The 13,930-nt window shown below is 35.8% G+C and overlaps 1 protein-coding gene across 2 annotated transcripts in view; it reads right to left on the reverse strand.

Annotated features, from left to right (window-relative positions):
* KCNH8 (potassium voltage-gated channel subfamily H member 8) overlaps positions 1–13,930 on the reverse strand; it is a 178,428-nt gene that overhangs the window by 45,311 nt on the left and 119,187 nt on the right. For both annotated transcript variants that reach the window (XM_050311757.1, XM_050311756.1), the window contains exon 8: positions 1,045–1,242. In XM_050311757.1, coding sequence (XP_050167714.1) covers positions 1,045–1,242 — 198 coding nt within the window. The remainder of the gene's footprint in view (positions 1–1,044; positions 1,243–13,930) is intronic.

The following is a 13,930-nucleotide window of genomic DNA, read 5'->3' on the forward strand; positions in this document are numbered from 1 at the left end:
GGTTCACTGGCTTTAAAGTGTCAAATTGCCAATTTATTTTTTCCCAGGAAAATTTATTTTGCAAAGCTGACAACCAGTTGACAACCTGGGCTTTACCGACTAGCCCCAGAGAAATACCTACTGGTATTTCTAGAACAACTAAGTACGCAGAAAAAAAAGGGGGCCAGGAGGTATTACTCTAGTGGTAACTTGCTTTTACCCTTCATGCCCTCTGTGACATCTTTGAGCTGTATGATGTACACGTTATAAAACAGCATCGCTGATTTTTGGGGGAAGGGAGATGAAGAGAGAGTTGCAGGAACTTTCTCTAGTGGTCTTGGCTTACAAAGGTCTGCAGGTGCCACCAGCTCACTGGTTGTATCCAAGTGTCTCAGCAGAAAGAAAGGAACCATGTATGAGCATATGACTTTCCTCAACAGTACAACTACATAATTAACATAAATAAAAATACCACTAAGAGCTTCAATATGAGAAAAACATTGCACTGTGATTCTAATCTGAATCAAATTATTACCTAAGGCTCACCAAACAGTCTTCCTGGCTCTATCCTGTCTCTAACCTTCTCTCTGTTCTTGTTATTTAGATGAGGATACACACCAGCTCAGATACACTGCCCTGTGAGCTGCCCACCTTCCCTCATCACTGTTCCTAGCACTGCTGTGGGGAACATAATACCCAGCTGACCAGAAAAGTGCCTGCCACGTGACCAAAATCCCCAACACACAGCTGAGCATTCTCACTGTCAATAATATGAGTTTGCATTTTACTGGGTGACACCGTCTTTTGTCACCATAAGTGAACAAAAGGATATAAATATATCTGCCTAAGAGAGTTTATGTAGTTTCAACCAAACAAAGATATTTCCTTCTTTTGCTCTTTTAAATTAGTTAAACTTTCTGCTGTTTTGGTTTTTGTTTTTTTGGTTTTTGTCTGTATGTTTGTTTTGGTTTTTATATAAAAGAAATTTGGCAAAATTTCAGCTCTTACTTTACTTGTTTATACATCCAAAAAACTTTTTACATGGCACTTAGCATTTGTACCTACCCCCAATCAGCATTGTGCAAATGGAGAAGATCTTTTCAGCATCGGTATTGGCTGAAACATTTCCAAACCCAACACTGGTGAGGCTGCTCAGAGTGAAATACAGGGCAGCTATATAGGCACTTCTGATTGACGGGCCTCCTAGTGTATTATTCTCATAGTAAGGAGACTCAATACGCTTTCCCAGCTCATGAAGCCAACCTGCAAAACAAAGCAAAAAAAAAGAACTACTAAGGAATACAGACACCATGAAAACCACACATTCCATAAATCAAAACAGTTCTAAAAAAAATTATTTAAAGGACACTACATCATCCTCGTAATTCCTAGAATAAAAAGAACATTAAACTGGAGGAATTTATACAGCACAATAATATTGTGTCTCTGGAATATTTATTTTTATGCATGATTATTTATGATAAGAATTGCGTATCTGTATGGAAATGAAGTGGTTTTGAATTGCATATTACAGGTCTAATTAGATAATTTATAAAATCCATTAAGTCACTGAAAAGAAAAAAAAATCATCACCTAATAACATTGCAGCTAGAATGCAACATCATTTGATTCTTTCCATTAATTAATGCTTGGAAAGCTTTTTGACATTCTAAGACTAAATCATTATAATAGTAAGAGTAATTACACGTTCAGAGCTTTTTCCTTGTTTCTTTTTACAGTAGAAAAGATTCAAAGAACTAAACATAACTTACAAACCAGAGTTAATTTTCAAAAGATGCTTCAGTAAGTGTTTTCTAGATTGTTCATTAAATCTTTCATTTTGCTAAATGAGTCTATGCATGCTAGAGAAAGTAGAATTAGCTACTGCTTCATAGATATTTGAAAAAATAACAACAAAACAACCCCAAAGCTACAAAGCAGGAAAAAATATGCCATTGGAAAACACACGACCTGAATGAATTGCATAAACACAATGCTGCAAAAAAATCAAGTCGGGAGAAAAAAAGGATAAAATTTGATTTGTTTTAACAGTTTTGCCTGTTAAGCAGCTTGCTTGGGAGACTGGGAATCTTTCCTGGTTACTCAGGGAGAAATTCCAAAAAAACTAATCTTGACAGACAGAGTTTGATTTTTAGAAAAATTGTTCGGTGGTCCCTCTGTTGTAAGCTGAGACCTGATAGACTGAATCACCTCCTGAAGCTTATTCTCTCTCTACTTCAGTCAACATCCATTTGGATGAATCCAAATATGAACTGGGGGAAATCTCATTGCACAGAATATCTGCAAAAGTAAGGGATAGATTTAAAGTATCTGTCCCAGCTTTCAATTAAGTTTGGGAAAAGGTCTGTAAGAATTTACTGTTTACAGCAGACTTGCTGAACCAAGGCTACTGCCATGCTCAGCTCCATAATCTCTAGAATGCTGTCCTACAGAGAAAGCTCAACCAGAAGGGTTGTGTTATGGCAGGGTAGGGTCTGGCCATGATGCTGCTGACACACTCTGTGCAGGACAGTGAATTTAACCAAAAGCGTAAATGAAAGCAATCTGCATTGTCGTACTGTGGCAGTACTGAGTAGGTTGGTTTACCTTGACAACAGATACAAAAATGAAAATATGAAATCTCCTTGATTTTGTCTTGATAAAAAGAATTAATCATGTGGCGCTATTTTATATTTGTGCCTCCCAATGATTTACAATGGAAGTAAAGCAAAAATGGAAAAAAAAAAAAGCCTAACTGAACCAATATAAAGCCCAACTGTACCTCTGTCCACTACTGTTTTTCTGAGATTACACTGCATTTTCCCAACAGTAACATGGCCCTTTGTATGGAAGATGTAATTCCTATGTTTCCAAGTTGGGGAATGGGAATGTAATCCTAAACATTAAAGAATACAGAATAAAATCTCAAGAAAATCAGAAAATCCCTGGCAGAGAGTAGACAGTTAAAGAAAATCTATCTAAACCTGACGTAAAATAACATAATCATAAAGTTCAACACCAGCTTTTGAAAATATTCGAATTGTATGAAGAACTGCAAAACTGAAACAAACAGATTATTTTAAATAACTGTAACTGATATGAGAATACTAAAATAATGCCTTTTAGGAGAAAATCTCCTTCCTGGGAGGGTTCTAAAAGCCACTGATTCTTGGCTTGTGTATTTCCATTTTTCTGGTTTTTCATACATTTTCAGTGCTATCCAGGGAAGGTGGATGACTTTATTCTTTCACTGATAGATATATGTAAACTGATTTCTCCTTTACAGTTCACTTTATGTTCAAGGTAATCACCCAACCCTTCTGAAACATAACTGTTCCTAAAGGATTCATTACTGCTAATAAAGGTAAGGTACAAAAATAAATGACACATATCAAACAGTAGAAGTCCCTATAGTATTTCTATAATATTTCTACTACTAAAATACCAAATATAATATTATCATTTTACAGCTGCTAATAAGCACTTCTGGCCATGACACCACTATCTGAAATGAGTTCTGTATTCTGTGCCTAGTTCTGTGGTGTAACTGAGGGACAGACAAATGATCTTCTCAGTAGGATGAACAGCTTGTCACTGAGCTACAACAGTAGCAGATAGAAATTATTAGCAATTTTTGACAATTGCTAAAATAATGCCCATGATATAAAGAAAAACTATCAGATAAATTTCTTTGGAGATTTAGACTTGGAAGAGAAAGTGGTTATCTGAAAATGAGAAGCCAGTACATATATTCCTCTGACTTGTAGATAAGAACATGTTTACAGCTTCTCACTTCTACTTTGGTTGTCCTAATCAGGACCTTTTGAAGAAATAATATAGAATGATATTTCAGCCATAGTACATAAAATGCTTCAAGATCTTCCAGATCAACTATACTTCTTAGATTTTTGTTCATAGCACTGCAGGTTTTTTTTCCATTTCAGGCTAGATACAAGGTACTGTTGGCCATTAATACTTTCATTAGCCAATGGAAATAGTCACAAGGTAGCATCATGGACTAATTCCTTTTCCTTTTCGGTTCCTGTATGTAATAGCTCTCAGCAGATTTTCTGGCAAACCTGAGCAATTAATTTCTGCCCTCAGGGAAGAAGAGGAAAATAAATATACCTTGTAGTCAGAGGGAGCTTCCTAGAATTTAGCATTATGAATCTTGCCTGGTTCGGAATTAGCATCATCTAGGTATAGCTCTCTTACTTTGAAGACATTTTAAAGCACCAATTAGAGTAATTAAGAGGAAGACCTTTCAAAGGGAAAAAGAGCACTTAAGCAATCAAGTCCTATTAGAAAAGTCAATAGGAATTGGATATTTAGCTCCATTAGGCTACTTTGAAAATTGCTGTAAGAAGCTATACTAAGTCTCATTTATCTATATCTGGGAAGTGTTCAAGTATCAGCAGAAGCATAAAAAGGCATTTAAACATCCATAGATTGCAAAGTTTTTAACTAGATAAAAATCACATTATTTCATTTAATAGACAATCAGAAACTCAGTCTTCTCCGGGTTTGGTGCTAACTCTGCATTGAGTTGAGGTACATCACTCACTGTAATTTGCAGCTTCATTCTATCCTACTACTTAGATTTTCCTTACATGCCAGACACTTAACGTACCAAAATACTGTCTGGTACTTCAAAAACTTAGAAAATAGTTGCATTTTCTAATGCATTAATTACCCACAGCGCTTATTCTATAAGTAAGACAAACATTTTTTTTCTCAGTTAAAAAATAGACCAAAAATCTCTAGGTTTTTCTGCATTACAGAATCAGGAAGTGTAAAGAGCTATGGATGAGGAGTACCTCTCAGAGTATCCCCGAATGCCTGCAAGCAGGAATGGTCCCCAACAGACCAGCAGATGATGTTAAAACAGAAAAGGATGGGACTAAGGTCAAGCTCCTCTCAGCTATGATTCCACATCAAATTCAAGGACTTCAAGTATTCCTAGGGGAAATGTAAAGGTAGAAAAGCCTATCTGCTCTCATGTAATTGTTTGTTTTTTTGGGTGTTTAAACAGGATTTGAACCTCACACAAGGCCAAGTCATACTTGGTCCATTCACACTAGCGAAGAGAAAGAGTAATTGATACTGTGCTGATAGTAGGAACAGAAAATATGTAGTGAGTAATGCTGGGGTAAACTAAAGGACGCTGCTGAGTGTGGGTTATCTTTAAGGACTGTTTGAGGCTGAGTTTTGTTTTTCTGGCTCAACTGAAAAACTCTGTAGCTCTACATGAAAGCACAAACACAGCAATGGCATTATTAGATACCATGTCTTCTTTATGTACCTCCAAAGCCTAGAACTGTACATTATAAAACAGCAGGCAATACAAAACCATCTAAAAACAAAGAAAACCTAAAAATACTGAAGAAAGAAAAAAAAAGACAAAAAGTATAGGTAAGTCACCAAAGACTAAAAAAATAACAGAAAACCATCCTGAACTGGAGCACATGCAGCCTTCTGATATATATAGATTATAACTTTTAACACAGAAGTCTCTATCTTATGACTAGTACTGTGTGTTGCAGTGAAGAATTTAAGGTCATTCAGGAGAAGATAAAAAAACTCAAACCTATACAAGAGAAAAAAACAGTACAAGAGAAAAAAGATCCTTCATCACTGGAATGCATTTTTAAATTAGTTCCTCATTTCAGATCTAGAGCCAGGCAGCAAGGAGCCGTATGTTTGCATGGCAAAGCATACCATCCTTTCATTACATAGCTTCACCCTCTGATCTGCAAATGAATGTGTCATATTTCCATTTTAAATGGGGAAAAAACATTGCAAGGTTTCCACTGATCTCAATGGAACCAAGATTTTCAGCTTGTATCTGGCTCTACTATGTTTCTTTGAAATCTTAACCTCCAAAAATAAACCCTAAGGCAAAACAGTTGCTAAGATAGAACAAATAGATAAATTTCCTTCCTTTTAAGTAAAGGCACTTGTGATAACAGTTTCTGTGATTTTAGATGTCCAAATCCCTTCCATCAACTGTCCATGTGGCTGCTTCACAATGTGTCATAGTTAAAGTGCATTTGAGGAGGGGAGGCCAGAGCTAATATTGTATTTAAGATTTTTTACAACAGCATAATGAATATATTCTACAATATAAAACCCTAACTATCATTCATTAGACATGAAACCATTAGCTTTGCTTTTAAGATTGATCCAAAGAATTTTGCACAGTTACTCTCCAGTTGTTGCTGACTGATTCTATGCATTCAGAATCTAAAGGCATATAAGAAGATTAAATCATTTTACTTCTTCTAGTGTGCATGACTGCATTATTGAATAATCATTGCCTCTCTTCTCATGATAATTACTCATTTAAGGTATTCAAGTTTTTCTCAAGGTACTCAAAGCCTTTTTAATCTCTGTCTAGCCAAAATGTTTTTGACATGTGCAATTTTTTCCTACTAAAACATTTACAGTTTTTCCTCAGACTATTAATAGGCTGAACAGCACCATTCCTACTACTTCACCCTGGAACATCACTGTTACTCGTACATTGTCACAAAACCTGATCATTTGTTTACAGGTTTGATCCATGGTGGAGTTTTGCCTGTCACGTTAGGAGAAGTTCCCAGGTACCAGAGCAGATGGTTTTAAGATTGAAGAACCCCAGAGATGACAGGAGCAATCGTAATTTCAACCACTGCTTCTTCTGGATGACTGTAAATGTGTAAGACCTTATTGTACTAGGTCAATAAATAAAACATGCATTAGACTTTTCTTTCACACAGATTAGAAAGAAATAGGTATCAAAAAAAAAAAAAAAAGTCACGATCTTGAAAGTGTGGCAGTTGCAGGTTCTAAGGGTGTAAAAATACAGCTACATGACAAGTATCCGAATGGCAGATTGGCACAGTAGTAAAATACATGACATGAATTTATGCTCTTTTCAAAATGAAGATAGTAATTTAAATGTTATATATATAAGAGGAAATCTGAGTTACATCTGTATGACATGTCAACAAGCACAGGCCATGAAGGAACAGCTCTGGCCTATGCAGCCTAGAGGTTTATATTTGAACAAGATAATTTTAGCTGGCATTTGGCATTCAAAATAAGTAAAAGTTTAGTGTCATTTAGACTAGAATGGCTTCAGTATTAGTACAACAGACATAATCATAATGGATGCATGACAATGAGAAACAATTAGCATTAATCTAGTCCCCTTGGTCTTTATTCTGCTAACACCCTTTCCCGTAAACAGTAGACATATAAAATGAGAAAGAAATATTATAAAGACATTAACATTTTTCTCAAGTACTGAAGCTGCTTAAAAATGTTAAAGTAAGTCACAAAATAATTTATTATAAAAATATGTTTTCTTATTTCAGCTTTGTAAAATATGGTTCTTAACAGAATATATTCTTTATTATAATGGATTTAATGACTTTTTTTTTTTCTTAAACTAGAAAGACTCATAACGTGGGTATGAATGAGACTTGGTAGTGTGACAGAACTTGAGGAACATCTATTGCAGTCAAATCCACATAGTCAAATTTTATCTCAAGGGCCTGTGACTGAAATCCTTGTGGTAGAGGCACTCTCAAGGCTGTCCTGTGTGACCCTGGGGCCAGAGCCCAGGCGCAAGCCGAGCTGACTGGGAACTGCCACGCATACAGCAAGTATGGGGATTAGTGCTTCAGATCAATACACAGCAGAGATATCTACCTTCCACAGCTCATAGCATCACCTTTCTCTTCCCTTTGTGAGACACTACCTATATATTTTTAAATCTAACTTTTGTCTCTTTTAATATCCCCCCATTTTTCTCTGTTGGGGTCAAAATCCTTGGTACTTTCATGGTGCATTCACTGCACCAGCTCATCCAGGTAGTGAAAGGTTAACTGTGTTAAACTTGTACAAGCAGATTATACTTAACCTCTGCGTTGAGGTACATGGATATTATCATGATGGAAAATACACAGGATTTTCTACGCATGTAGATAAAGTTTATACACTTTTGCTTGATGAATACCCACATTATAGACAATAAAAAAACAAAATAAAACAATCCCTCTAATTTGTAATCAAAGAGGTAAAAAACAACCCCTTTTCTATCAAGCACTCTATACTTCTTTTTTATTCAGTAGGGAAAATCTTTAAAGGGGAAAGGCCTAATTTTATAAGAAGATTTCATGCTTCTGATATGAGATGCTCATGTCTTTAAAGCATAAGAAACAAAAAGCATAAAGAAACACAGAGCCTTCATTCATGTAAACAGTGCATGTAAATGTAAAAGCATCCATGTGAAAACTTTAACAGCATATTTTTGAGGAGCTTTCAAACAATGCAAATGACAAGAAATGGAGCAGTTTGAAATTCAAAGAAAAACAGTTGATAATTTCAAAACCATGCCCTTCTCAAAATTAAACCCTGATGAGATATCTTCTCTCCAAAATTATAGATGAAGATTCATGAGTAGAAATTTTTAGGAACATTGTCATACTAGATGTTAAGTGGACACAAGAATGGATAGATTCAATAAAAATGCAATTTGATTTCCATTGGAGAGAAACTGGATAGAATTTTTATTACAACTCTTCCCAAAATAACAAATGAAGTAAGAGATGGGCAGGAGCCAAAATCCAAGGCACAAACATGCTGCTAATAATGCTGACAATTCATACCTTTGAATCTACATTTTTATTATGGATCAAGTTGAAAAAAATCAGGATTTGAACATATGTCAGATGAAATTGTAGTCCTCTGCCAGACTTTGGGAATCCTACCACTGATTTTCCAAAGTCTGTAAATCATCCAGACACAGTCTGAACTTGGACATGACATAGTCAGAAAAAAACCCAAACAACCAAAGATAAAGAGCATCTATATATGGTCCCACTGCTCCATGAGGCTTGGACATTCAAGATACACAAATATCTGTAGTCAGAGGTAGGTGGGTGAATTGTTTACCTTCTTAACTGGTTCCTTTTGAATGCTTTCCTTAAATGATGGAGTGCCCTTTGCAGGTGCAATGCCTGCTGTGCTTCTTGGGCAGTGATCTAGAGGAAAGAGTATCTTTCTCAAGATCCTTAGGGAAAGTTTTTGACTATCTAGAGGCAAACTTTATGTTTGGCAGATGTTTTAAAGACTTTAAAAACCCACAGAATTTTCCAAACTAAATATCTACTCCCTTTCGTTAGATCATTTTCAGATAAAAGCTTAACCTTTGTGTCAGGTCTACTGAAAGTTGATTTTATTTGAAAGATGACAACCTATGTAATTCTTTAGTAAGGCTGACTAATACCCTTTATAAATAAATTGGCTGTTGTATTTCTAATCGAATACATACTTAGAAGGTATTATTAAAAAAAAAATCACATTTTGCAAAGCTTTAACTTATCTAACTTGACAAAGTCATAACAAGATATTGACCCATTCTGCTCACTGAAAATGAAGTTTTCATGGTGCAATAAATATTCAATGAACTAAGTAGTTTCAGGAAGAAGAGGTGCTCAGTCAAGGGATTAAAAAAGGAAAAAAATCTAAGATCTAATTGCAATGTTGCTGATAACAACAGAAACACAGCTGAGCCCACAGAAGTACTGAAAACCTGACAATTAAGTTTTAATTATCTGATAAAACTCAACTCTGAAGTATCACTGCTTAGAATAAGAATATAATGTTTCTGTATTTTTGTGGTAAAATTGATGCCACCTTCAAGATACTGATTAAAAATTCCTTGTTGGAAGCATTTAATTTCTTATCATCAGCAATGTGTGGTCTGTTAAATAATTCAAATTTTTATTTTGGAAAGCCATACATGCAAGAATACTTTTTATCCTATGGGAAGCTAGTAATCCACCCCAGTGAAGGCATTATAAGTGCATGGATTATAATGTGATTTCCAAAGTCCCTGGTTGACCACTCCCGGCCACATTCACAGCTTATGAGTGACAGAGCAAGAGACCCGACATGAAATACTTTCAATGCTAGGATTTTTTTAGAAAACAATGTTGGAAAGATACATTTTTAAAATTATTTGGTCAATAACAAGTAAGAATAGGTTGGAGTTCTGCAGCTCTTCCACCTAATGTAAGATGCTACATAAACACTCCAGAAAACACAGTGTCCATGAATTACAAACAGCTTCACACATTTCAAGTCCCAGTTTCTAGCCAGAATCTAACTATATTTATGCACTAAATATTAATATTTCTAGATGATACCCTACCTTATTTTGGCTGCAAAATAAAGTTTTGCAGTTTTACTTTTTCCCCTGCTGTGTTGGAGAAATCCCTAAGGACCAGCCCAGACAGTTTCACAGTCAGAGCCTCAGATACTCCCTAAAGTAGTAGATAATTAATGTGAATTAGTATTCACATTTCTTCTTCACCATGGGGCAAAATGTTCTCTTTCCAGAGAACAAGTATGGTATATTCTGGCGAGAGAGGAAAGATAGGAGTGGTATGGGGGTGGGGGAGACACATGTCCCCTTGAGTGGAGCTCCAAGACAGTCTCCAGAAAGCTAGCTAATGCTCTGTGTGAACATAGAGGTTAACATCACTGGAAGACTTTTCCTCTAGGACGATTTGCAATGTGGAATGGGAACTGGATGCCTGTGGTTGTCCTGCTCAGTGGGTTGACAGGGCAAGCTTTGGGTGGGTTGTCCCTCTCACCCCTATGCTGCATTTACTACCTTGCTGCCTCATAAAGCTGCAGAGAGATGCATAGATCTGTTGTTCATATTTATGAGGAAAACTCCAATATAACTTTACACCAATTTCACAGTACAATCTAATAAAGATTCCCCTTATAGCAGAGATACATTTATTCCAAGATAGAGACCTGTCTATATTATGTATTAGAGTTATGTATAAGAATTTTAAGAGCTGACCCAGCAGATCTGCAAGGAAAACATTCCTCTTGATATTTTATGATAGTTCTCTAAACATTTAGACTTTTGCATAGAAGCTCCAGTGTACATGGTCAGTGCACCTGCATTCCTGCAGAACTAGGTCATAAATTCCTTCAGTCTCATTTATCAAGGAATAGGTAAATTTAGAAAAAAAAAGGTATTGGAAACTCTTCTTCTCTGTGGCAAGCATGCACAGCTCTTCTCAACAGTAATTTCTCAGATGGCTGTGTTTGAATATGTGGAAGATTTAAATCTTTCTCGCTTTCGCAAGTCAGCAGTTTACTTTCTCTTCCCCAAATCACTAAAAGGATGAGATGGGGATATTTTCAACACCAACTTTCTGTGACTGTAGCAGTCAATAAATACAAAGCACTAGGTATGACTCATTATTTTTACTGAAAGTTGTTTTTTTTTACTAGAAATAGTTTACAAACTCTAAAGCCATTTGGGATTAAAAATTAATGTATTTGGAGTGAAGAAAAATACCATTTTTTAAAAATTATCTTTCTTTGTTCTCCCCAGTATATTTTCTAGGGTTCTTAAACTCAAAGAAATTAGTAGTATAAGTAAATTCATGTTTTTGCAATATTGTACAATGTTAATTTAACTTTTAGATTACAGGGAAACCATACAAGTCTAAACACATAGGTAATTTAAGAAATAAATTTCAAGACTATAATCAGAGGTATCTAAACCATTCACAAATCATCTTCTTGAAGGAGATGGTCACACTGTCACTGTACAAAGAGCCTCTGCATTTAATGTTAGGCAAACTGGCTGTTACCATCCTTTTCCAGGCTATCAAATGCCTTGCAGCTAAGCCTGGAATTAGAAATGTTAGTGCTCCTAGTCCATTCAGCACGAAGAGCACATCTATCTATGCCCTCTTTGCTTCCCTGTGCTCCCTCGGTCTGTACCCATCTGTTAGAGCTTTTCTTGTCTTATATTTAGACTGTAATACCCTCTTGGGCAAGAGCAGCCTTTTTATCCTGTGTTAATTCAGCAATGGAGACAAGAGGGTCTTGACCCATAACTAGCATCGCAGGTGCTGCTGCAATAAAATTACTGGTAATGACTTTTTTTTCATGGTGTCAGCTGAAGAGTTAGAAACCTGTTTTGCAGTTTTATGTATTTGGAGTCCAAATCAGGCCAAAGAGGTCTTGAGCTACTCTAGACTCATGTCTTCTTAAAGAAACAGGTATCCTCCTCCATAAGCAATACAGATCGCTTTAATGAAAACTTTATTATTAAAATGTGCAAAAAATATCCCATAAAACAAAACCTTGCAGAATGTCAGTTATAAGACTGCTAGCAAAACTTTGGGTCTGTATGTGTGCAGTGTGACATAGTTGGTAAATTAATCTCACCTGATGTTCTCACTTGCTCAGATTTCATCATCAGAGAAATACAGGCTAAAGTTTTTCAGTACTTATGACAATTTCTCAGTCCTAAGAGTTAGTGTATTTACAGTTCTGACTCAGAATCTGCAAATAAATTTTCATAGAGGCAATGACAGTGGTAATCAATACCTCAAAATCTCTGTAAAAAAAAGTGTTATTTAATTGCAACAGAAAGATATCAAGAGGACTATATTTTTTTATAAAAACAGTGCAATATGCTACATGTACTTTCATACTGTCTAACTGTCAGCAATCTGCAAGAATAGAGTTGTTTTCTTCAGACTCTTCTGTAAGAGTCCTCTGCTTTTTAAATCTGAGTAATGCAATAGGTGGTCTCTGACAGGTGGTACCTTTCCCTCTCCTGCCATCTTTGCCCCTACAGAAATCATGCCAACTTTCAGCAGCTCCTACATATTCAAATGCAGCCTCCCAGCTTGGGAGCCTGTTTAACCAAACAGATGCAGAAGCCTCAGCTCAGAAACTTTTTCCTTTTGTAGGTCTAATTACAAATTAAAGGGTAATTGCCAAAAAAACCACAACAAACCAACAAAACAAACAAGCTAATTTCCATCTGACTAGCCTGCATAATCACACAGGAGATGATAATGACAGTATGGAGTTCAGTTTGGGTCAGTATAGACTGCTGCAGTCTACATGACATCCATTTCTCCTTGTCTTCTATATTAATAACATCCATGCTGGTTAGATAACAGCTAAGTATGTTAACCCTCCCTACAATCCGCTCCTTGCTTGCTCCATAGATTTTACAGTATTGTCTACGTCTCTTCCTCTGTCTTCTTATTTAAGGAGCCACTGTGTTGCTTTCTGGACCAGGACCCTGCCTCTATCATTCAGCCATATGATAAATGGTATTTATACTTTATTTGCTCTTGTCTTAATTTTCAAATCCTTTAATCTACAACATAAGTAGCATGTTTTTAATTGTGTGTCATCTGAATCAAGGAAGTTTAGATCCAAACGTATTTTGCTTTTTTGAGTGGGAAATCAACCACAGGAGATATTTTACTCCAGAATATATCTAAACATAATAAAACCCCCAAGAATTTGCAATGTAATAAAGGCTTGACACAAAGAAAGAATAAAAAGCAAAGAAGAAATGTGGTGTCTTAATGGGAAAGCACACTACATGTTTGAAGTTACAGCAGTTCTGAAATAATACACGTGTGTCTGCAGATCTGACAGGTCTTTCTGAAGTGCATGACATAAGGGAATCCTAAGCATTAGCACTTTTATTCCTAGCACTCTTAGATCTGACAGTGAAAAGCGATTAAGAATAATTAGGTGTAATTACTTTTACAAAATAGGGCTTGTGTAAAACTTTATATGCTGCAGAATACCGTGACATACTCTTACAGCTTCACATTGGCTTGTTTTGCTGAAAGTTAAGCACTGTCACCTCAAAGTACAAAAGCAGCACAAATATTTTCCAAGTTATGTAAAAATGAAAAAGAGTATGGAAAGAATAATTTCTTAATTTTTTTATATGGAATTGATTTTCTTTCCTGGCAGGAGAAAGCCCCTTCTATTATCAAGCACCTGATCTATTAAAGGGCAGTGGAAAAAAAGGATAAATAAATAGAAAATAGGAATAACACAAAGGACATCCCTAGATTAAAAATTTAAGGCATACTTGTGCTACAGAAGA

This window comes from Myiozetetes cayanensis, unplaced genomic scaffold, assembly GCF_022539395.1.
Source record: "Myiozetetes cayanensis isolate MyiCay16 unplaced genomic scaffold, myiCay2020 scf1, whole genome shotgun sequence".
NCBI classification, from domain to species: domain Eukaryota; kingdom Metazoa; phylum Chordata; class Aves; order Passeriformes; family Tyrannidae; genus Myiozetetes; species Myiozetetes cayanensis.